This window comes from Pan paniscus, chromosome 10, assembly GCF_029289425.2.
Source record: "Pan paniscus chromosome 10, NHGRI_mPanPan1-v2.0_pri, whole genome shotgun sequence".
Taxonomy (NCBI): Eukaryota; Metazoa; Chordata; class Mammalia; order Primates; family Hominidae; genus Pan; species Pan paniscus.
In genome coordinates, this window is record NC_073259.2 from 30,190,678 (window position 1) to 30,213,127 (window position 22,450).

The 22,450-nt window shown below is 41.8% G+C and overlaps 2 protein-coding genes across 4 annotated transcripts in view; both read right to left on the reverse strand.

Moving 5' to 3' along the window:
* Positions 1-1,207: 1,207 nt before the first annotated feature.
* Positions 1,208-1,734, reverse strand: LOC129393595 (small ribosomal subunit protein uS15). The gene has a single exon (XM_055096510.2). The coding sequence runs from the start codon at positions 1,698-1,700 to the stop codon at positions 1,245-1,247; it is 456 nt and encodes a 151-aa protein (XP_054952485.1). The 5' UTR covers positions 1,701-1,734; the 3' UTR covers positions 1,208-1,244.
* Positions 1,316-22,450, reverse strand: part of SRGAP1 (SLIT-ROBO Rho GTPase activating protein 1) — a 322,245-nt gene continuing 301,110 nt past the window's right edge. For 2 of the 3 annotated variants that reach the window (XM_008978446.5, XM_003824809.5), the window contains exon 22: positions 15,662-21,209. In XM_008978446.5, coding sequence (XP_008976694.2) covers positions 20,832-21,209 — 378 coding nt within the window. In that variant the 3' untranslated portion in view covers positions 15,662-20,831. Of the gene's footprint in view, positions 1,806-15,661; positions 21,210-22,450 lie in introns of those variants that run through there. The other variant, XM_063593373.1, reaches the window with a different exon arrangement.

Genomic DNA, 22,450 nt, shown 5'->3' on the forward strand with positions numbered 1-22,450 from the left:
TAAAGGTGGTGATTTCAAGACAGACATTTATCTTTACAGCCTCCAAACACCTCTCTTAAGGACAATTAGGGGCATTTAAAAGAAGATATAAGCACACAGGTTAAAGAAAATAAGAGAGGTACAACAGTTACAAAGCTTTGGAAGCTACAAAAGAGATTGCAAAGAATAATTAATTTAGCATCTGAAGAAAGTTGAATCCCAAACTGGAAACCTGACTTGCGTTAAGGAAACTTCTCAAAGTTTCAGAAATTGATCCCACTTGATATTTCTGTGAGGTGAGGCTGAAACAGGGATATTTGTAGCTGTAAGAAGCAGTTAAGTCTCAATATATTTTCCAACTCCATGTGGCCCGGCAAATATACTCCTTATTGCTCTACCAGGAGACTTGGAGATTTACTTTCTAGAGCAGTAGTTCCCAGCCTTTTTGGCACCAGAGACCGGTTTTGTGGAAGACAATTTTTCCACAGATGATAGTGGGATTTAGGGGGATTAGATTGTCATAAGGAGCGCACAACCTAGATCCCTCAATTGTGCAGTTCACAGTAGGGTTCACCCTCCCATGAGAATCAGCCTTGGCTGATCTGACAGGAGGCAGAGCTCAGGCGGTAATGGTCACTTACCCCCTGCTGTGCAGCCCGGTTCCTAATGGGGTAGGGGGAGGGTAATGAGCATTATTGAGGTATAATTCATATATCATACAATTTAGTACTTTATTGGATACAATTCAGTGGTTTTTAGTATATTTACAGATGTGCAGTTATCACACAATGAATTTTGGAACATTTTATCAGCCCCAAAAGAACATCCCATACTCCCATTAGCAGTCATTTCTCTCCCCAAACCCTTTTCCCAGCCCTCAGCAACTACAAATCTACTTTGTATTTTTATAGATTTGCCTATTCTGAACATTTCATATGGATAAAATATACACAATATGTGGTTTATGACTGGCTTATTTCACGTAATAATGTTTTCAGTTTACCCATGTTGTAGCGTGTATCAGTACTCCGTTCTTTCCCATCTTCATTACAGAATAGTATTCCATTGTATGAATATACCACATTTGCTTATTCATTTGTCCCTCTGTTGATGGACATTTGCATTGCTTCTATCATTTGGCTATTATGGATAATACTGCTATGACAATCTGTTTTTTAGTGCCCTTCTTTTTTTTTTTTTTTTTTTTTTTTTTTTTTTTTTTTTTTGTTAAACAATCATTTTATTGCTTGAGTACACAGACAAATTTATGCGACCAGGGCAGAGGCTGTAGATGATTCATATTTCCAATTGGGAGGGAGGACTCGCTTGGTCTTATAATATCGAGCCAAACGGTGAATCCGGCTCTCTATCAGAATCAGACGGAATTTAGCATCCTTATCCTTTCTGTTCCTCTCAAGATGCTTTCGAACAGCAACTGCTTTCTTAATTAAATGGTAGAGATCTTCAGGAAGATCAGGAGCAAGTCCCTTAGACTTAAGAATTCTTAAAATTTTATTGCCTGTCACAAAACGTACTTGTGCAACACCATGTGAATCTCTCAGGATTACACCGATCTGTGAAGGAGTAAGGCCCTTCTTGGCCAGTTTGTAAATCTGCTCCTTCACGTCGTCAGATGTCAACTTCAACCAAGTGGGGACGCTGCGTCGATAGGGTAAAGCCGACTGGGACAGGCCCTTCCCGGGAGCATGCATGCGACCCATGATGGCGGCGATCAGGCAACGAAAAAAAAAAGGCAGTGCCCTTCTTTAGTGCTTGTTTTTAAATTCGAGCAGATAGCCAAGGATCACCAGGAATTTTAGGAAAGCCTGTAACATAAACGAAAGCAAAGCAAACACAGGTCAAAAATTTTAAAAAGCAACTTAGAGGAAATACAGTATGCAGAGAGAAGAAAACTTAGAAGAACTATCACTAATAATCTCAAAATAAAAAAATATATAGGACCTGTCAAATAAGGACAGGATTCTATAAAAAAATGAACAGCCAGCTCACAAAAAGAGCTTTTGGAAATTAAAAGCATGAGAGCAGAAATAAAGTACTTAACAGAAGAGTTAGCAGATAAAGTTGAGGATATTTCCCTGAAAATAGAGCAAAAAGTCAAATAGATGAAAAACTGGAGGAAAATTAGTAAAATTACAGGATCAGTTCATGAGGTCCAACCTCCAAATATTAGGAATTATAAGAAAACAGATGGAATGGAGGAGATAAAATAATCAAATAAATCTTCCTTGATAGATCCAAGAAGGTTTATAAACTATAGCATGTTTTTAATGCATTGAGTTTGAAAGCATTTCTGTGGAAGATTTTGAGAATGAATTAATTTTTATCTACTTATGTACATAGAAAGCTAAGCAAATGAAATAAAAGTAATTATAAACTCCAGGGAAAAGAAGACTTTCCAGAATCAAAGTGTAAGATGGGCTGAAATGGTCTTCAGTACAATGAATCAAAATAGATCCACATCAGGATATTCTGAAATTTCAGAAACCCTGAGAAAAACATGCAATAGTAAATTATGTATAGGGAAAAAAAAGAACATACAAAGTAACAGAATTAGAATGGCTTTGGAATGTTTGGTAGCAACACTGATGCAACATCTCCAAAATCCTGAGGGGAAATGATTCATAATGCTAGAGAGAATAGAGAAATATGGGCACAATCCTTCTTGTTTGTCGATCTCTCCTTGGCTCTGCCTTTTCATGCTGTTTCTACCTCTTTCTGCCACCTCATGCTTACACTTTCCAGATAATGAGCCACTCTGAGAAAATCTTCCTCACCTACCATACTGATATTGAATGTTTAGCTTGAAGTTATCGGCCCCAGGACCCAGCCACTGGCAAACAGAGTCTGGGCTTCCTTGTGAAGACAAAGGGGTAAGGAAAATAGGAGAGTAGCCATATGCCAGTGGTACTGATTATTCATACATTAATCTTCCGACATATGAGATATATTTGCCTTTTGATTGAGAAATCTATGGTGATGGAAACTAAAGCCAAGTAAATCTAGGGCTGGGTCATTTCCACTTACACTGGAAATTACTAGGAGGACATATTTTTCCTCCTTTCCTTGACCACATTGATTTTAAGTTAACATCCTAAGTAAGATTTTATACTCAGCCAGACTATCACAATTACATGTGAGATAAAGACACTTTCTAGATATGGAATGTCTCAAAATACACTCTCAATCAGGAAGCTGATTAAGGATATACTGTGTTAAATCTAGGTCAGTCATCACTAGCTGAGATGGCTGTATGAGGTTCCAGGAAATAGTGGAACCAACTCAAGAGAAAAGTGGAGTGAGTCCCCAGAGATTTTAGGCTCTCAGCTATGCAGTAGACTTAGAGAACAACCCATCCATACTGAAACAGGTCAAATGCCTCTGTAAGTGATGGATCCAAGATTTATAAACTATAGCATGTTTCAATGCATTGAGTTTGAGAACACTTCTGTAAAAGATTTTTGAGAAGGAATTTTTACCTACTTATGTAAATAGAAAGCTAAGCAAATGAAACAAAGGTAATTATGAACTCCAGGGAAAAGAAAAAAGAAAGGAAAAGTAATTGTATGCGTCAGGAAAGGCTACATTATGCTGTGGCATAACTATGCAACCTAATTCTCAATGTCAGTAGCTTGATATAACAGTAGTTTATTTCCTGCTGTTGTAGAGTCCACTCGAGTCCAAACAATTCTCCAGGATGACCATCCTCCATGCAGTGACTTAACAGTCTGTGCTTTTCTAGCATTACAGCTCTGCCATCTTAACTGGAGGCTTCTATGAGTGCCATGGCAGGGGAAGAGACTGCTTGGAAAGCTTGAATCCTCTCTCATACGTTATTGTTATTATTTTTTGAGACAGGATCTCACTCTGTCACCCAGGCTGAAGTGCAGAGGTATGATCTCAGCTCACTGCAGCGTCTACCTCCCAGGCTCAAGCCATCCTTTCACTTCAGCCTCCCAAGTAGCTGGGATCACAGTCACACACCACCACAACCAGCTACTGTTTGTTTGTTTGTTTGTTTGTTTGTTGAGATGGAGTTTCACTTTTGTTGCCCAGGTTGGAGTGCAATGGTGCAATCTTGGCTCACTGCAACCTCCGCTTCCTGGGTTAAAGCAATTCTCCTGCCTCAGCCTCCTGAGTAGCTGGGATTACAGGCATGCGCCACCACGCCTGGCTAATTTTGTATTTTTAGTAGAGATGGGGTTTCACCATGTTGGTCAGGTTGGTCCTGAACTCCTGACCTCAAGTGATCCACCCACCTCGGCCTTCTAAAGTGCTGGGATTACAGGTGTGAACCACCATGCCTGCCCTACAGCTAGTTTTTTAAAAAACTGTTTTGTAGGGATGGGGTCTTGCTATGTTGCCCAGGCTGGTCTTGAACTCCTAGGCTCAAGCGATCCTCCCACCTTAGCCTCCCAAAGTGCTGGGATTACAGGTACGAGCCAGTGTGCCTAGCACTCTTTTATATTTTAACCCACAAGTGACACAGATCATTTTTGCTCACAACCCACTGGCTAGATTTAGTATATAGATCCACTGAATGATGTGAATGGTGGGGCAGAGAGGGTTCTTATCATTTTTTCCTCAACCTGACCTCTGATTACTGTTTGACATGTTCCAAATGCTCTGTAAGTTGTCAAGGCACATGATATTCATGCATTTTCATTGGGATTTTTCATTTTTATTAGGTTGGTGCAAAAGTAATTGCTTTTTTTTTTTTCTTAAGACGGAGTCTCACCCTGTCACCCAGGCTGGAGTCCAGTGGCGCGATCTTGGCTCACTGCAATGTCCACCTCCCGGGTTCAAGTGATACTTCTGCCTCAGCCTCCCGAGTAGCTGGGACTACAGGTGTACGCCACCATGCCCGGCTAATTTTCGTATCATTAGTAGAGATGGGGTTTCACCATATTGGCCAGGCTGGTCTCAAACTCCTGACCTCATAATCCTAATTATTTACTAGACTTAAATGAAGTTACATTTTTATCAAAGCATAATCCAATCAATACTGATTTTAATTTAATTCTATGTCAACTAAGAGGGTAGACTTTAGCATCCAATGTGTTGGGTTTGAATCCCTGGTTTTTCTAGACGAATCTGCTTCAAAAGCAATTGGGTCTTAAACTTTTCATATACTTGAAATCACAATCCATGAAGTTGCTTTAGTATTTCATCCCTGACAAACCAGAAATGACTGGAGAAATTTTTAAGTTTTTGGAATAAAGGACAAATACAAAGGAGGAAATAGTTTTAATTTAGAAACATCTAATCCTAGATAATTTAGTAACATTGATTATAGCACAATTCTTGAGCACTAACTATGCACCAGGCAGTGTTTAATTGCTCTGGGCTCAAGCAATCCTCTTGCCTCAGCCTCCCAAAGTGTGGGGATTATAGACTGTGCCTGGCCCTGGGTTCTTTTTCTTGCATTATAGGAAGATGACATTTCCTGGCCTCCCTTGCCATGTGACTTGGACATGTACAGTAGTGATTCATGTCTCCTCCATACCAAGACAGAAAACCTCACATCATTGCAAGTGCTTTCTCTTCCTCTTCATGGTGGCCACATACTAAGGTGGCAGCAACAAAAAAAAATGGAAGGAGCCCAGAACCCTGAGTCACCTGCCCGATCCACACCAAGTTGTGATGTGAAGGAGAAATTCAGCTTGATTGTGTTACTGAGTTTGGGGGGTTGTTTGTTACAGCAGCTAGCATCAATTATCTCTTGTGAAATCACACAGCTAACAATTGAGCCAGTATCTGACGTAGATCTATTGCCTACAGAGCCCCACATTTAACTACTATTATCTGGCCTCTTTATTGCCCCCACACACTTGAAATATAAATTTTTAAAGACATTTTATTCTTTTTTCTATCCAGAATTTATTGAATCCTGATCATTTTTTCCTTAATGTTGATTTTTGTAGACTCATTTGCAGGAAGAACAATGTCAGGCAGAGAGAAGGAATTGAAAGAGTATTTTTAATAAATTTGTACATGTTAATATAATTTACTTATTTGCAATTCTCATAGCTATACGATATTCTATCCCATTTCCAGTGTGGCAGTGACAAAAAAATGGAAGGAGCCTAGAACCCTGAGTCACCTACCTGACCCACACCAGGCTATGATGTGAAGGAGAAATACAGCTTGATTGTGTTACTGAGTTTGGGGGGTTGTTTGTTACAGCAGCTAGCATCAATTACTCTCATACAGATGTGTAAACAGATACTTGCACTATAGTGTTTTAGGCCCTGCTCCAGCTCTTCCTACAGTGTCAGACATATGGTAACCCTCATGAGTTATTTGTTCAGTAAATGATGAATTTAGAGGTAGACACATTCCTTTGTTACAGTGGGGGTCTGAAGGAGTGTTGAGGGGTGGGAAAGCCACCTCACTCTATGGGAAGGCATGTGTACTATCGCTGATCTTTCCATGTAACACCCTTTCTCCTGCCAAGAATGCCCCTTTTTTTTTTTAGAAGTGCAGCTACTATATCAAACCATCCGCTTTCTGGTCCCAAAGCATGAGCAGTGCAGGCCTAGCTGTTAAGGTCTCTCAGGTCAGATAATTTTATGCCTTATTCCCCCTATCACTTCTTCAGAGAAGGTAATCTTTCCTAGAGAAATGTGTTCTTTTGCCATTGACCCCTGGCAGTTGGTAACATTTTCACCAGCCTCCTCCTATTAAACTGCAGTGATGCAGAAGCAGCCCAAAGCCATAGAAAACATGGCAAATGTGATTTTCCATGTGTACCAACACTCATTGCTGAGCCCACTTTCCTTGAGGCCCTAACCATGCACGTTCAGATAGATGGCTTATTATTCCCTGTTGTACTCGGTGTAATAAGGCTAGATTAATAGATTTAACTTCTATAAATATTCATTTATTTTATCATTTCCTTTTAGCTTTGCCTCTAACAAAACCCCTAATCTTGGGGTCAGGGCACGTAGAAACGTGCTCATACCCTTTCATCCTGTAGATGAGTACCCTTGGGTATCCATCACAAGGAATAGGATGATAGAAAATGAGTAACATATGCAGAGATTCAGAGTATTTGCTACTAAAAGAGCAAAAACACTGGAAATGGGATAGAATATCATATAGCTGTGAAAATTGCAAATAAGTAAATTATATTAACATCTACAAATTTATTAAAAATATTCATTCAATTCCTTCTCTCCACCTGACATTGTTCTTCCTGCAAATGAGTCTACAAAATCAACATTAAGGAAAAAACAATCAGGATTCAATAAATTCTGATGAAGACAAAAAAGAATAAAATGTCTTTAAAAATTTATATTTCAAGTGTGTGGAGCAATAAGGAGGAAAGATAATAGTAGTTAAACGTGCGGCTCTGTAGGCAATAGATCTAGGTCCAGATACTGGCTCAATTGTTAGCTGTGTGATTTTACAAGAGATAATTTCTTTAAACCTCAGCTTTTGTTTGTTTGTTTTAATCTGAAAAATGGGGATAATAATGATTCCTGTCTTACAGGACTAAATCCGATAATATGAAAGCAGTTAGCACAGTGCTTGGCACATAGAAAATATTTAACTCAGCCAGGCGTGGTGGCTCATGCCTGTAATGCCAACAGTTTGGGAGACCGAGGCAGGTGGATCACCTGAGGTCAGGAGTTCAAGACCAGCCTGGCCAACATGGCGAAACCCCGGCTGTACTAAAAATACAAAAAAATTAGCTGGGTATGGTTGTGCGCACTTGTAGTCCCAGCTGCTCTGGAGGCTGAGGCAGGAGAATCGCTTGAAACCGGGAGGCAGAGGTTGCGGTGAGCCGAGGTCGTGGTGAGCCGAGGTCGCGCCACTGCACTCCAGCCTGGGAGACGGGGCGGGACTACGTCTCAAAAAAAACAAAGCAAACAAACAAACATAAAAAATATTTAACAAGCCTGAACTTGTTTATTTTTTAATATATTTATTTATTTTGAGACGGAGTCCCACTCTATCACCCAAGCTGGAGTGCCGTGGCGTGACCTTGGCTCACTGCAACCTCCACCTCCCTGGTTCAAGCAATTCTCCTGCCTCAGCCTCCCAAACAGCTGGGACCATAGGCGGGCGCCACCACACCCGGCCAATTTTTTTGTATTTTTAGTAGAGATGGGGTTTCGCCATGTTGGCCAGGCTGGTCTCAAACTCCTGACCTCAGGTGATCCGCCTGTCTCGGCCTCCCAAAGTGCTGGCATTACAGGCGTGAGCCACCATGCCCGGCCTTAACAAGCAACATGGTGAAACCCCGTCTCTACAAAAAAATACAAAAACTAGCTGGGCATGGTTGCATGCACCTGTAATCCCTCGTACTTAGGAGGCTGAGGTGGGAGGATCACTTGAGCCTGGGAGGCAGAGGTTGCAGTGAGCCAAGATCATGCCACTGCACTCCAGGCTGGGTGACAGAGTGAGACTCTGTCTCAAAAAAAAGAAAAAGAAAAAGAAAAAAATATATATATTTAACAAATGTTAACTATTTTTATTATCATATTTATGTTAACAAATGCACACTAGAAATGGCAATCATTTCTTCCCTGGGTACTGATCACATTACATGCTCCTCCTGGTTTTCCTCCTCCGCCCTGGCTGCTCCTTCTGTCTCCTCTGCCAGCTCCTCACTCCACCAAGCTCTCCCAAGCTGGGCTCCCCAGGGCTTGGTTATGTGCTCTGTACCTTCCTTTCTCTTTCTCTTTCCGGGAATCCCATAGCTTTAAATATCAAATTTACACCTTCTGGCCAGAAATCCTCCCCTGAGCTTCAAGTCCATCTGCCTCCTAGACTTCTCCACTTGGAAGTCTAATACCTATCTTAAATTAAATAAATTCCAACGTGAATACTTGGTTGTACATCCTGGCCAACTTCTTCCTTTCTCCAGTCATTCTTTTTAAGTATATATCAATATATTCCACCCATTTGCTCAAACAAATACTAGGAGCCACTCTTGATTCTTTTCTTTCTTTATTCCCATATTTAATTTATTAGCAAATCTTGATTTTGACTCTGAAACGAACCCCCGGTTCATCCCTTCCTCTCCTTCTACCTGGCTATCTAGTCCAAGCCACCCTCATCTCCTGTGTTGCTCCTTAATTGTGGTCTCTCACTTCCCTCATGCCATTCCTTCCCAAGCTCCTCCCCACCCGTGGACCCCAAACACAACTACAACATCTACAGTGATGTTTAAAATTGTGGTTAAAAAATTACATAGTATAAAATTTACTATCTTAACCATGTTTAATGTGATGTTATCTGCATGCATATTGTTGGACAACAGATCTTTAGAACTTTTTATCTTGCAAAACTGAAATCCTGTAAACACTGAACAACAATTTCCATTTTCTTCCTCATCCCGATCCCTGGCAATCACCATTCTGCTTTCTTTTTATAAGAGTTTGACTACTTTAGATATCTCATAGAAGTAAAATCATGCAATGTTTGTCCTTTATTGATTGGTTCATTTCACTTAGCTTAGTATCCTTAAGTTTCATCCATATTGTGGCATATGACAGGAATTCCTTCTTTTTTAAGGCTGCATAATATTCTATTTTATGTGTATGGCACATTTTCTTTACCCATTCATCCATTCATGGGTTGCTTCTCTCTCGTGGCTATTGTGAATTAAGCTGCGTGAACATGAGTGTGCAAATATCTCTTCTGTTTTCAATTCTTTTGGCTATGTACCCAGAAGTGGGCTTGGTGGATCATATGAGGGTTTTATTTTTAATTTTTTGAGAAACTTCCACACTGTTTTCCTTAGTGGCTATACCATTTTACATTCCCACCAACAGTGCACAAGGGTGTCAGTTTCTCTACACCCTGGCCAAGACTTGTTATTTTCTGGAGTTTGATCATTTGAGAGTGGCCATCCTAATGGGTATGAGGTGATATCTCATTGTGGTTTTGAGGGTCATCTTCTAAAAATATAGATGCTGTCACGTTCCTTTTTGGAACCTTCCAATGGCTTTCCTTGAACTTAGAATGACATCTAAGTACCTTACTTTTTTTTTTTTTTTTTTTTTGAGGTGGAGTCTCACTGTGCCACCCAGGCTGTAGTGCAGTGGCACAATCTCGGGTCACTGCAACCTCCGTCCCATGGGTTCAAGCAATTCCCCTGCTTCAGCCTCCTGAGTAGCTGGGATGACAGTTGTGCACCACCAAGCCCGGCTAATTTTAAGTACCTTACTTTGGCCTCCAAAATCTGATCTCTGTTCACATTCTGGCCTTTATTTTCATCTCCAGGGCTTCTTGCTTATGGTGGTACAGTCACAGTGAATGTGTTTGACTCTTTAACCACGTGAGCATGGTCCTGTTTTCCCATGTGCAGTTCCTTCTGCTTGGGTCTTTCTCTTCCTTTTCACATGGCTGGTTCCTTCTCATTATTCAGGTCTTAGCTCAAATGCTACCACATCCAAGGTGGCATTCAAGCTGTCCCATCTAAAATGCTTCTCCTAGACACTCTAAATTCTATCACCCTGTTTATTTCACTTTTGCTTTTTGTAGCAGTTATCAACACCTGAAATTATTTGGCCGGTTTAGCTGTTGGCTTATGTAGTGGTTTTTTTTTTTTTTTTAAATCATACCAGGAAGTACACTCCATGAGACCAGGAGCCCTGTGTGTCTCATTCACAGCTAGATCCCCGGAAGGGAGCCTGATTTAATGAAAATAAAATGTAACAGAACAATTAATGCCAGCTGGGAGGTTTGGGGAACCCTTCATGAAGGATGTAACCATTTTGTTGGGTTTGGAATGATGAATATAATTTCAACAGGCAGTTGTCAGGATGAAGTAGGGGACATTTTAGGCTGAGGAATGACATGAAGTATATGCGGAGGGAGCACGCAGCATCACATTTTCAAAGAAAGGTAGCTTGCTATGGCTGAAACTAAAGGTTCCGAAGAGGAGGTGGTGAGCAGGAAGGCTGAAATGGCAGGCTGAGGTCAAAGCGGCAGACATTGAATTCATTTCAGTTCCGCCGATTTGCTATTTAGTTAGTGATGCATTAGGCTTGAAGATACAAAGATGAATAAGACACAGTAGTATGCCGTCCTGCAGCAGTGGGGACCCACGTGTGGCTTTTGAGCAGGGTAATGACATGAGCATGTTACAGAGGTCAGAATGCAGCAGTGGTTATGAGCATAGCCTCCAGCACCAGATGGCTTGGAATCAAATCCTGCTCTGTCACTATCTAGCTGTGTGACCAGGGCAAGTGTTTAACTCCTGCGGCTTAATTTTCTTATGGATAAAGATGATGATAATAACTGTGGCTCTCTTGGCTTTCTTATGAGGGTTAACATTTGTAGCATGGAGTCTGGTACTCAATACCTGTTGGCTATTGACATGCAACGTGTTGAGGAAAACGATGTCAGTACATGGTACATTTTCAATGATTGTTTGTTAGGTTTCTCATTTTGTTTTTAAGAAAGGTGATTTATTGGCAGCAGTGTAGATAATCATTTCAAGGAGGAGACAATGGGCACAGCCACACCACCGTGGAAGCTACGGCAATCGTTGTGGCAAGGGGAATGGTGCACAGAATTAGCTTAGAGCAGAGATAGGCAGCGGAACAGATTGGAGGATGTAGAGGGGCTGCAGAATATTTTTTGGAATGAAACAAAGTGGGTTTAATTTTTGGGTCTGTTGAGCTTAAGGTGCCTGAGGAAAATCTCTGTTTGCTGATGTTTAGCTGAAACAATAAAGAGTCATCTGAAGTTTAGGACACAGAGGTGAGTGAAATAGAGATTTGTACTCTGGAAATGTGGATGTGCACATTAACAAATGGCTAAGAATTTGCATTGAGCCTAGTACACTGGTAAAGAAACATGACCATGTTTTATACTCGTGTACTGTTATGCATTACTGGCAGGGATGTAAATTTGTACAACTTTGCTGGAAAACAGGTCGGCAATATTTGTCATGAGCCTTACAGATAATTGCATCCTCTGACCCAGTGATTTCACTTTTTGGAGTCAATGCTAACTTTATGATCCAAACACAGACAATTAATTATTATATACAGAGCTGCTCACCACAACATAACATTCAATTGAAAAAAAAAAAAACAAAACCTTCAAACAGGCTCACTCAGTGACAGGAAAATGGTTAAATAATGATGTGTTCATACGCTAGAATATTATACAGCCATTAAAAAATCATGTTGACTGAGACTCCGAGTGTGAATTGCTATAAGGGAGAAAAACCCAATGTATATACAATTATATACAGAATATGAGTTTGACTCTGCTAAAAAATAACATAGTGTAAGGATTAGAAGACAATATACTAAGATGTTCATATTATTATTTCTGTTTGGGAAATGGAGGCATGGGTTGGTATTTGTTGAAGTCTAGTAACTGAGTTTGACTTATGACTATATAATAGATTTTTGGCTTACTTAAAATTTCTTTTCCTTCTTTTCCTAATGCATCTCATAATATTTAGTTACTAACACAGTAACAATCTTTGGCTCACAGACCAAAATTCAAATGGCAATTTCTATTACAAATCTTGACCATGTTTCTTTTTTTTTTTTTTTGAGACAGCTTCTCACTCTTCCACCCAGGTTGGAGTGTAGTGGTGCAATCATAGCTCATTGCAGCCTCAAACATCTGGGCTCAAGCAATCTTCCTGCCTCAGCCTCCCAAGTACCTAGTACTACAGGCATGTACTACTATGTCTGGCTAATTTTTGTATTTTTTTTTTGGTAGAGATGGGATCTCACAAAAAAATATAAAAATTCGCATTTTTTGTGTTGAGTTCATTGCCCAGGCTGGTTGAATTTCTGGCCTCAATTGATCCTCCTGCCTTGGCCTCTCAAAGTGCTGGGATTACAGGCATGAGACACCACTTTTTGTTTTTAATAGATGCAGTCCATCAAAGGCCCAGAACCTCAAACTTCATTTTTGAGTTAATGTCATGTCATTGTACAATTTTGAATGTGCCACTGGACCACTGAAGATGTTTCCTTCTCTCCTGGCTTATTGGCACAATCATCCACTTGCATTTAGAGGGACATGATTTTTACACAAGGGGTTCCTTGGGTATGTCAAAGACGGAAGATTAGAACAATACACCATCACTGAGAGGGTAATTCATCAAAAGTCCTAACTTCAGCTGCACAGCCAAGCAGCTAAAAGAAGCCCAGTGACCCTCGGAAGCACCCCTGATAGACAGCTGTTGGGTGTGAAGGATCCATCCATAAGTCGCCAGAATTGGATCGCAAATATCCTAGAGCTGACGATCTCCTGGATCATGCTGCCATAACTGCCTTCAAGATGTTAATACTGAACAAGGCATGTTGTTTCAGGACTGCGGGAGGGAGCAATCTCTCTTCCCAACCCCTCCCCACCCTCCCACCCACACACGTGCACATGCGCACAAGCACATGTTTTGATATCCAGCCCAGTCCCATTTCTCTTGCTGAGACTGACCTTAATAGAAAAACTATTTTTTATTATAGAAAGCAAGTTTTCTATTTACTATGTAGAAACAGATAAAAGGCTACTGAAGAAGTGATGAACTTCACCGTGATTATTAAGTGAGCAAGAATATTTATACTAAAGTTTAAATACTTATTTGCTTATACTATAGTATAAGTAAGCCAAAAAATGATTATCTGGTCCTAATTCAAATTCGTTTACTAAACTTCAATAAATTACCAACCCATGCCTCAGTTTCCCAATATTTTCCAGGGCTATATGGCCTGTGGATAGAATTTACCATCATTCTGTGCTTTTAGGACCTTTTTGACATTCTAGGTCAAACTTGGGGAATTTTCCTTTTTAGGAGTCCCAACTACTCAAGGCAGAAGCCAGCAAACACCCTTGCCCTGCCTTTCTAAGATTCTTACAGGGTGCAGGCATATGAACTGTGGGAACTGACGACCAGTTACACCCCGTTGGGACTCTGGTTCGGAAGTGAGAGATGGAGAGGCAGGCGCAATTTTCTCAACAGGAGATGGTCGTGGCAGGCTGAGGAGCTTAAGATTTGAGGGTAGCAGGATGGTGGAGTCTTTCCTGGAACAACTCTACAGACTGATTTGGGCATTTGTTCCTGGTGGGCTGGCCTCTAAATCCAACTCTCTGGTCCTAAAGTAGGCATTGAAGAAAAAGCATCCAGCATCGGGTAAGAGAACATGACTTGATAAGCATCAAGTAAAGCTTCAACTAGTTTCAGTGTCATCTATGAATATTTCCAGTCTCCGTATCAGACAGTGCTTTTTTGGAAAGAAAGAAAAGTATCCTTGCCTTTGAGTAGGCCTTCCGGTCAACGGCTTAGTTCAACATTATTCCGTCATAGTTTGGGAAAACAATTCCTTTGACAGGTGGGTCCCTCACCCCCCCATTCATTTCTCCATGTTTAAAGATATCTGCATATACTACCCAAAGTTTAATCAGGAAATACTAAAATAAATATAATATTGAGCATATTCATGTAATGGAATTCTATATAGCAGTAAAAATGGGAAAACCACTATTTTACTAACAATGACGACTCTTACAAACATAAATTTCAACAAAAGGAGCCAGACACAAAATCTACATGCTGTATGAACCCATTTATAGAAAGCTAAGATGACAGGCAAAACTACACTATGGTGTGATTAGTCAGGATACTGATACATTCACAGAGGCATGAGCACAGTAGATTCTGGGATGCTGATAATGTGCTATTGCTTAAACTGGGTGGTGGATACATCAGTGTGTCAGCTCGTGAGAACTGTTACACTAATGATTTGCACACTTTTCTGTTAGTATTCTGCACTTTAATAAAAAGTGTTTTTCCTTGATTTGCCTGTCATTTTTTAAACTTTATATCTTATCAATATTCAATCTTGCACAACTTATGTTTTACAAAGCTATCTACTACATATTGCTAGACCTCGAGTTATCTTTTTTTTATATTTAAAGAAAAATAGCTGGCCAGATGCAATGGCTCACACCTGTAATCCCAGCACTTGGGAGGCTGAGGCAGGTAGATAGATCACTTTAGGTCAGGAGTTTGAGACCAGCCTGGCCAACATGGTGAAACCCCGTCTCCACTAAAAATACGAAAAGTAGCTGGGTGTGGTGGTGGGTGCCTGTAATTACAGCTACTTAGGAGGCTGAGGCAGGAGAATCGCTTGAATCCAGGAGGGGGAGGTTGCAGTGAGCTGAGATCGTGCCACTGCACTACAGCCTGGGTGACACAGAGAGATTCGTCTCAAAAAAAAAAAAAAAAAGTAAAGAAAAATACCAATACACGGGGAGTTCTAAGCACAGAAAAATAACCTAAGGATTATTTTTCAATTTATTCAAATGAAACCAAAGATGGGCTTGCCGTGGTTAACTAGAGTCTTTCTCAAAAGAAAGATTTCAATCTGGTGTATGTTTAGGAGGCTTGTACACTCTCAGCTTCTCAGTTAAGTCTCTGCCAAGACTCTTTTCTCTGACTACACATTGAGCCTCCAAACCATGACTGAAAAACCACAGCTTCATGGGCAGGGCCCTGTGCAGGACACCCTATTTCCAAATGAACAAGAAATGAAAGTGAGATAAAAAAATATTTTAAAGGTAAAAGTTTCACATTATTTAATGCAAGCTAGCTGTCAAGGAGAAAGTAGTGATGAATGAAAGGAAAGGAACAAAGACACCACAGAGATGCACATCAAACTGGAAGCAGACAAAGGCAGCCAGAACTATCTTATTTATTATAAAGATACACTGTGAAGAACAAACCTGACTGTATACTGAAGCCTGTAATGGTACATGCCAAAAATGTACAGTACTATACATAAAAGTGCATTGTCACAACAGATTAACAAAACATTTTTTTTCTTTCCAGACTGTAAAAGCATCCCCCTTTATTTTCACCTCAGAGAGGAGGGAATGAAATGGTGAGAGGCAGTACAGAGCACGGGCGAATGCGATGCTGTCAGCAGCACATGAGCGGGGGACGGATGCGGTGGGATGGGAGGACACAGGGGTGAGAAAGGCACAATCACGTCTACAAGGAAAACGAGACAGTCTGAGGACCGACAGGGAGGTGAGATGGGACATTACTGAGCACCGAGGCACAGGAAGGCGGGGATGGAGAAGGTGGGGGACAGGGAGGAAGCTTCAAAACACTCGAGTGGGCAGCAGGAATTGGGAGGAGGAGGTGGGGGTGGGGCACAGAGCGGGGCAACGGTACAAGAGCAAGGCTAAAACTCCTCTAAAATAGAAAGGCACTTTCACATGTACATACTACAGATGTACATTGACACAATTAGGTAACAGTCACAAGCAGGAAGCTACCGGTACTGCAATTGATCAAACCGACAGGAAAGGACAATACTGATTTAATTACGCGGGCAGCAGTTACCCTTCAGTACGTAGGTAAACAGCAGTCTCTCCTGTTACACAGCCACTTACTATACTTTAAATATCTATAATAACCATCACACTACACACTGAACTTGGATGAATGCTCTAAGGGGGGCATTCACAAATGCACGGTTCATATATTTTCTTTTACTAAAGTTTCTAAGATAAGCATTATGGAACCCAGTACAATTATTTAAACATACAAAATTCCCTACGTAATTTAAAGACACAGGTATCCATCTCGATTATACCACATAGACTTTTTTTTTTTTTTTAAGAACGTATACTAGGGTAAGTGAAAGCTCAAATTCCAGTTTGCTTTATGGATCTGACAAAACTTCGCCAAAGTCACCCTGCACCAAGCCTGACTCTCCAGCCCAGCTGGAGCTTGTGTTCTCAACTTGGGAGGTGGGTGGCAGGTGGTCTGGAGTAGGGAGCTCTATTTACGCCTGGGTAGAGACTTCTAAGCTGCTCTGTGTCTCAGGGTTTCTGTGGTGGATAATCGAAAACAAGACTGAGTCCTAAGCACATTTCCTGCACAAAAAATGGCCTCTCACTGCTATGGTCAGGAATCAATGAGCATCATCCCAAATTTGAATCCTCTAACCCCCGCCTCAAGAGACACATAGGCTCTTTAACTTTGGATTTCCAAGGCTGATCAGATGAAAGTTTCTTCAGTTTGTAGACTCCAGAGGCTATGTCATTCCTAAATGTTAAGGACGCAACTACCAACCCGCGCCTCTTTTCCTTTTCTTTAAATTATAAACCCCCCCTTTTTTTGGTCGTGGGGGGGATAGCAAAAGTTAGAAAACCCTTAACTGATACAATTTGACTCTTGGAGCACTATATCCACTGATAACTGTTCACGATCATTGCAGTAGACTGTGGGACCCTGCTATAAATTATTCTACAGGTGGCTCAAGGGGCACCAAAGCCAGATTATGTTGTACGAAGATGTGCAAAGCTGTTGAATGGTGTTGACACTGAACGTGAACATGGAGCTCTACAAAGCGCCACTCAGCAGGTTCAAACAGTTCACAAAACGCCCATTAGAAAATGTGTACTAAGTACACCTTTCTCTCTATCCCCAAATCCACTCCCCAAACCCCAACCCAGTCCAAAAGGCTGACTTGATGAATCTCCTTCAGTGAGTTCTATGGATGGGATGTGAACACACAGTTATATCAGCTGAGAATACATATTCTTGTGTCAGTGGAGTCAGGTAATCTTTGTAGAGCCATTATTTACCCACCATCAAAATGCCCCCCTCCCCAAATTGCACATGAAGCCTGATAAGCTCCTTGAAATTGGGGGCAGAACACCTCAAGGCCTCATTACCCTTCTTCTCTCGTTTCCCTGTGTCTTCCCACCTCCCCTGTGTGCTGCCTCTGTGGCTATAAAGAAGGGCTGTGAACCTTCTCAGCTGCAGTGGCTTTTAATGAGCTTTACTGAGCATGATTCTGGATTCTTTGTGAAGTGGCCACCTTGTCTTATCTCTGGAATCGGAAGACATTTAATAAACCAAGTAAGGAGAGGTGAGTCTTTACTGAGTCCTCACTCACTCTGAGGTCATACCCTTCATTTGGAATTGAAAAAAAAAAAAAGTCTCAAGGTGACAATAGGAGTATAGGGAAATAAGATGGAGACAGGTAAAGTGAGTGATGGGAGAGTATTAGGAGCTGTTTCCTGAAACAAGGCACAGCCTGTGAGGCTCTGCAGCAGCACGACTCCTGCCAAGACAGCAAAGTCCTGATGGGGAGCACAGAAAGGCAATCCTCGTTCCACCGTAGGTGGACACAGCAGAGAGAGGAGCCGCTGGGGAGGATGACCAGATAGAAGGCTGAATAAATGAACAGGTAGGAGGAAGATCTGAAAAGCTAAGGCTGAAGCTCAGAAAAGACATTGAAAAAAAATAAATTCAAAGACACCTCTGGCCCTTTGATGCCCTCTGTTAACATCTTACTCTTCCATCAAACAAGGAATATGGTTTTTAAGAATTCTTACTATTTTAAAGAAGTGGTGGAATGGCCGGGCATGGTGGCTTACATCTGTAATCCCAGCACTTTGGGAGGCTGAGGCTGGTGGGTCACCTGAGGTCAGGAGTTTGAGACCAGCCTGGCCAACATGGTGACACCCCATCTCTACTAAAAATACAAAAATTAGCTGGGTGTGGTGGTGGTGCCTGTAATCCCAGCTACTCAGGAGAATTGCTTGAACCCGGGAGATGGAGGTTGCAGGGAGCCGAGATTGCACCACTGTACTCTGGCCTGGGCGACAGAGCAAGACTCCAACTCAAAAAAAAAAAAAAAAAAAAAAAAAAAGTGGGGGATTATTTTGGAAAGTTTAAATTCCTAAGGAATTTGTGAGGATTGTTTAAAAGGGCTAGTGCTATTCAAAGCTCAGTCTTGGCTGGATCTCCACGGTGTCCAAGGGTGCTGAAGGACCCCAAAAGCTCAGGAGAAACGGGGAGGGGCTGGACAAGGTGCTGTCCTGGGCTTCTTTTTCAAAATGGGCAAAAAGTATGGCTCTGAAAATTTGGAGGTTTAAAAGTTTACCATACCTAGAAATACATGGGAAAAAAATCACTATTCATTTGTGAAATTAGGCCCCAGGCAAGCAATCAGCAGTGTGACTCTGAAAGTAACAATATCTCATCAATTTAATCTCTTCCTGCAATAGAATGACTACACTGGCAAACTGAGGTAGAGATCAAAGTAATGATCTTGATTTTAGTACAGATCCCAATTCTTTTCTGCACGATGCATTCACCAATGGGCTGATGAAGTAAAATCTACACTGTGTAGCTCTTAGATGGGCGTGCAATTGGCTGCCAGTTTGAAATGAAACCAAGAAGGAAATTAATGGTGGGCCAGAGGGATTAGTTGTGGGAAATCCATTTTTAACAACAACAACAACAACAACAACAACAAAAAATCTTTATCAGTAACTTCAATGATAGAATAGATAAAATGCTCATAGGTCTACAGGTGATATCAGCTGCTGCTAGTAGGAGAATGGAAATCAAAGCAAATTTTCTTAAGATGGGGGAAAATGTAGCATAAATATAGGCTTAAAAAATTGCCTGTGTGCTAGGATGCCAGAGAAAGAGGGTCTCCAATTGAGAGTTCAGCTGACTATGGGAGTTATGTAGAGCCCACATACAAAAACAAAAACAAAAAAGGGGAAAAGGGACAAAGAAAAAGAAGTCGTGGTTGTGAGGTACACAACTGGGTGAGAACCACAAGGCCATGTTCTGCTGATGGCCCTGCATGGCTCTTACTCAGGTACCAGGGCCAGTTCAGGGTTGGCTCAAAGACAAATGGAGAGAACAGTTGGGATTTCAAATTTAGGATCATCAGGACTTTGTAGCATTTTTTTTTTTTTTTTTAAGAGACAGGGTCTCACACTATGCTGCCCAGGCTGGACTCGAACTACTAGGCCCAAAGCCATCCTCCTGTGTAAACCACCCGAGTAGCTGGGAGTACAGGTGTGCACCACCATGCCTGGGCTTTGTAGCATGTTTAAAGGAACCTAGGTGATTTAGTCAAAAGAGAACACTGCATGAACCAAGGCCTCAGGTGCTTCTTGCTGCCTTCATTTCCACAGAGGAGAACACAGGGATTTAGAGGAGATGGAAACATTTTCTAGGCAGTTATTGAATAACGGATCTTTGGAGGAGTTCGTGGAGTAGTGTAACCAGAAAGTCTTTAAAATTAAACCCTTCTAATCGTTTGTAAGTGTAGACGGGGGGACTTGGAAATCTCCGGGGCCTAATCATGCTCGCAAAAGGAGTGACATTAATAGCTTTGGAGATGGTGTCTTCCTCTCCTTTCCCAGGTTAAGTTCAAGCAGTAACAGCAGAGGTTCTACCTCCTTCCATCGAGTCTTTAAGCTGGACCCGGGGAAATAACTGTTAGGAAAGAGGCAAGCATCCAACCCACTCAAGCTGTGGGCTGACAGTCCCACTGGGATCGTCCCATGAAGACAACTGCAAGTCTTTTGCATGAGCTAAACCCCACTCCACATGGAACCGAAGGTGCTCATTGTCAGCTACCACGCAATGCCATTATCACCTTTCAGCCCAAGTGCCACAGACCAACACTGGCTATACTCCAATGAGGTGTGGAATTCGGGTTCTTCTGCCTCCAGGTCACAACCTTTCTGACTCAGCTGGGCTACATTAAACCTGAAGCTCTGTACAATGTGGAGAGCGGTGTTGCCTTCATTACAAGTGGTGCAGCATTGGATTTTCAAGTAAGTCTAAGTGTTTCTATTGTCCTTAAAATGACATATGTCCAGTTATTTAAAAAAATTACAAAATACAAATGCCCGTGTTAATTTAGCTAGTCTCAGACATTACATTCGACAACATAGAAAAGCCAAAAGATCTCCAGTTATAAGCACAAAACTAAGGAAAGTTATGGATCAGTGACTTTTGTCACTAATCCATTTTCTTTTTTAAGTCACCTCCCTTTATGGCCTTGCTTGGCTGGTTTTTACATTGTGCAAGACTTGTCTGTTGGACCCTGGGGAGGTGGGGCAGGTCCTATGGTAGGATTTGTTTTTGGAAGAACAGCAGGTTTTGGCCTAAGGGCTGGAGGCTTCAGCTGCACGCCCATTCTGGGTGCCACCATAGGCTTGAAAGTACTCATTGTGTCACTGGAGGAGCTCGTGCTACGTCGAATCTGAGGCTCGGAGCTCCTGAGGGCAACGTTGTGCAAAGGGCTGAGAGATTCCGTGGAAGTGGCAGGGGTGGGAGAGTTTTTCACTTGCTCCAGGGTATCCAGCACCACATCAGGGGCATGCTTTGCTGTGCTCTGTCTCTCCAGTTCTCGGAGTTCATTCAAAGCTGTGTTCATCGTTTCTTCAATATCCTATTGAAGAATAATCGGAAAGAGAGAAAGCACAGACTGATAATGAATACTAATGTATAGAAACCCAGACACTTAATTTCCAAGTAAACGGCCCAGCAGAGTATGGATATCTTTGACTCCATAGTCTGCAGAATATGTAAACATTATGCCATCTCACACAATCATCATTTTGATTCTTCATTCAGGAAACTGAGATATAATGGCTCATGGAGCCATGTATCAAACACTGGCCTTCCTAAGGCCCTAAGGTAGCCTTCTAATGGTCTCTGCCTTGCATGCTGACTTAAAAAAAATTTTTTTTCTTTTGAGGCAGGGTCTCACTCTGTTAGCCAGACAGAGTGCAGTGGTGTGAATCAGCTCACTGCGGCCTCGACCTCCTGGCCTCATATGATCCTCCTACCTCCTGAGTAGCTGGGACCACAGGTATGTGCTACCTCCTGAGTAGCCTCCTGAGTAGCTGGGACCACAGGTGTGTGCTACCACAGCTGGCTAATATTTACATTTTTTGTAGAGATGGGGTCTTGCTAGTTGCCCAGGTTGGTCTTGAACTCCTGGGCTCAAGTAAGCCTCCTGCCTCTGCCTCCTAAAGTGCTGGGATTATAGGTGTAGGCCACCACATCTGCATGCTGACTTATTAATATAGAATTCTATTTCAACTTATGATAAAAGTTTATGAAAACTTTTGAAAAAAAGTTTTTCAACTTTTTTTCCCCCCCAAGATGCAGTCTTGCTCTGTCACCCAGGCTGGAGTGCAGTGACATGATCTCGGCTCACTGCAACCTCTGCCTCCTGGGTTCAAACAATTCTCCTGCCTCAGCCTCCCAAGTAGCTGGGATTACAGGCGCCCACCACCACGCCCGGCTAATTTTTGTATTTTTACTAGAGACGGGGTTTCACCATGTTGGCCAGGCTGGTCTCGAACTCCTGACCTCATGATCCGCCTGCCTTGGCCTCCCAAAGTGCTGGGATTACAGGCATGAGCCACCATGCTGGGCCAAGTTTTTCTTTCTTTTTTTTTTTTTAATTATACTTTAAGTTTTAGGGTACATGTGCACATTGTGCAGGTTAGTTACATATGTATACATGTGCCATGCTGGTGCGCTGCACCCACTAACTCGTCATCTAGCATTAGGTATATCTCCCGATGCTATCCCTCCCCCCTCCACCCACCCCACAACAGTCCCCAGAGTGTGATATTCCCCTTCCTGTGTCCATGTGATCTCACTGTTCAATTCCCACCT

What these genes read in the sequence shown, in the direction of transcription:
- LOC129393595 (XM_055096510.2), bottom strand. Translation starts at nt 1,700, where the DNA reads ATGGGTCGCATGCATGCTCCCGGGAAGGGCCTGTCCCAGTCGGCTTTA.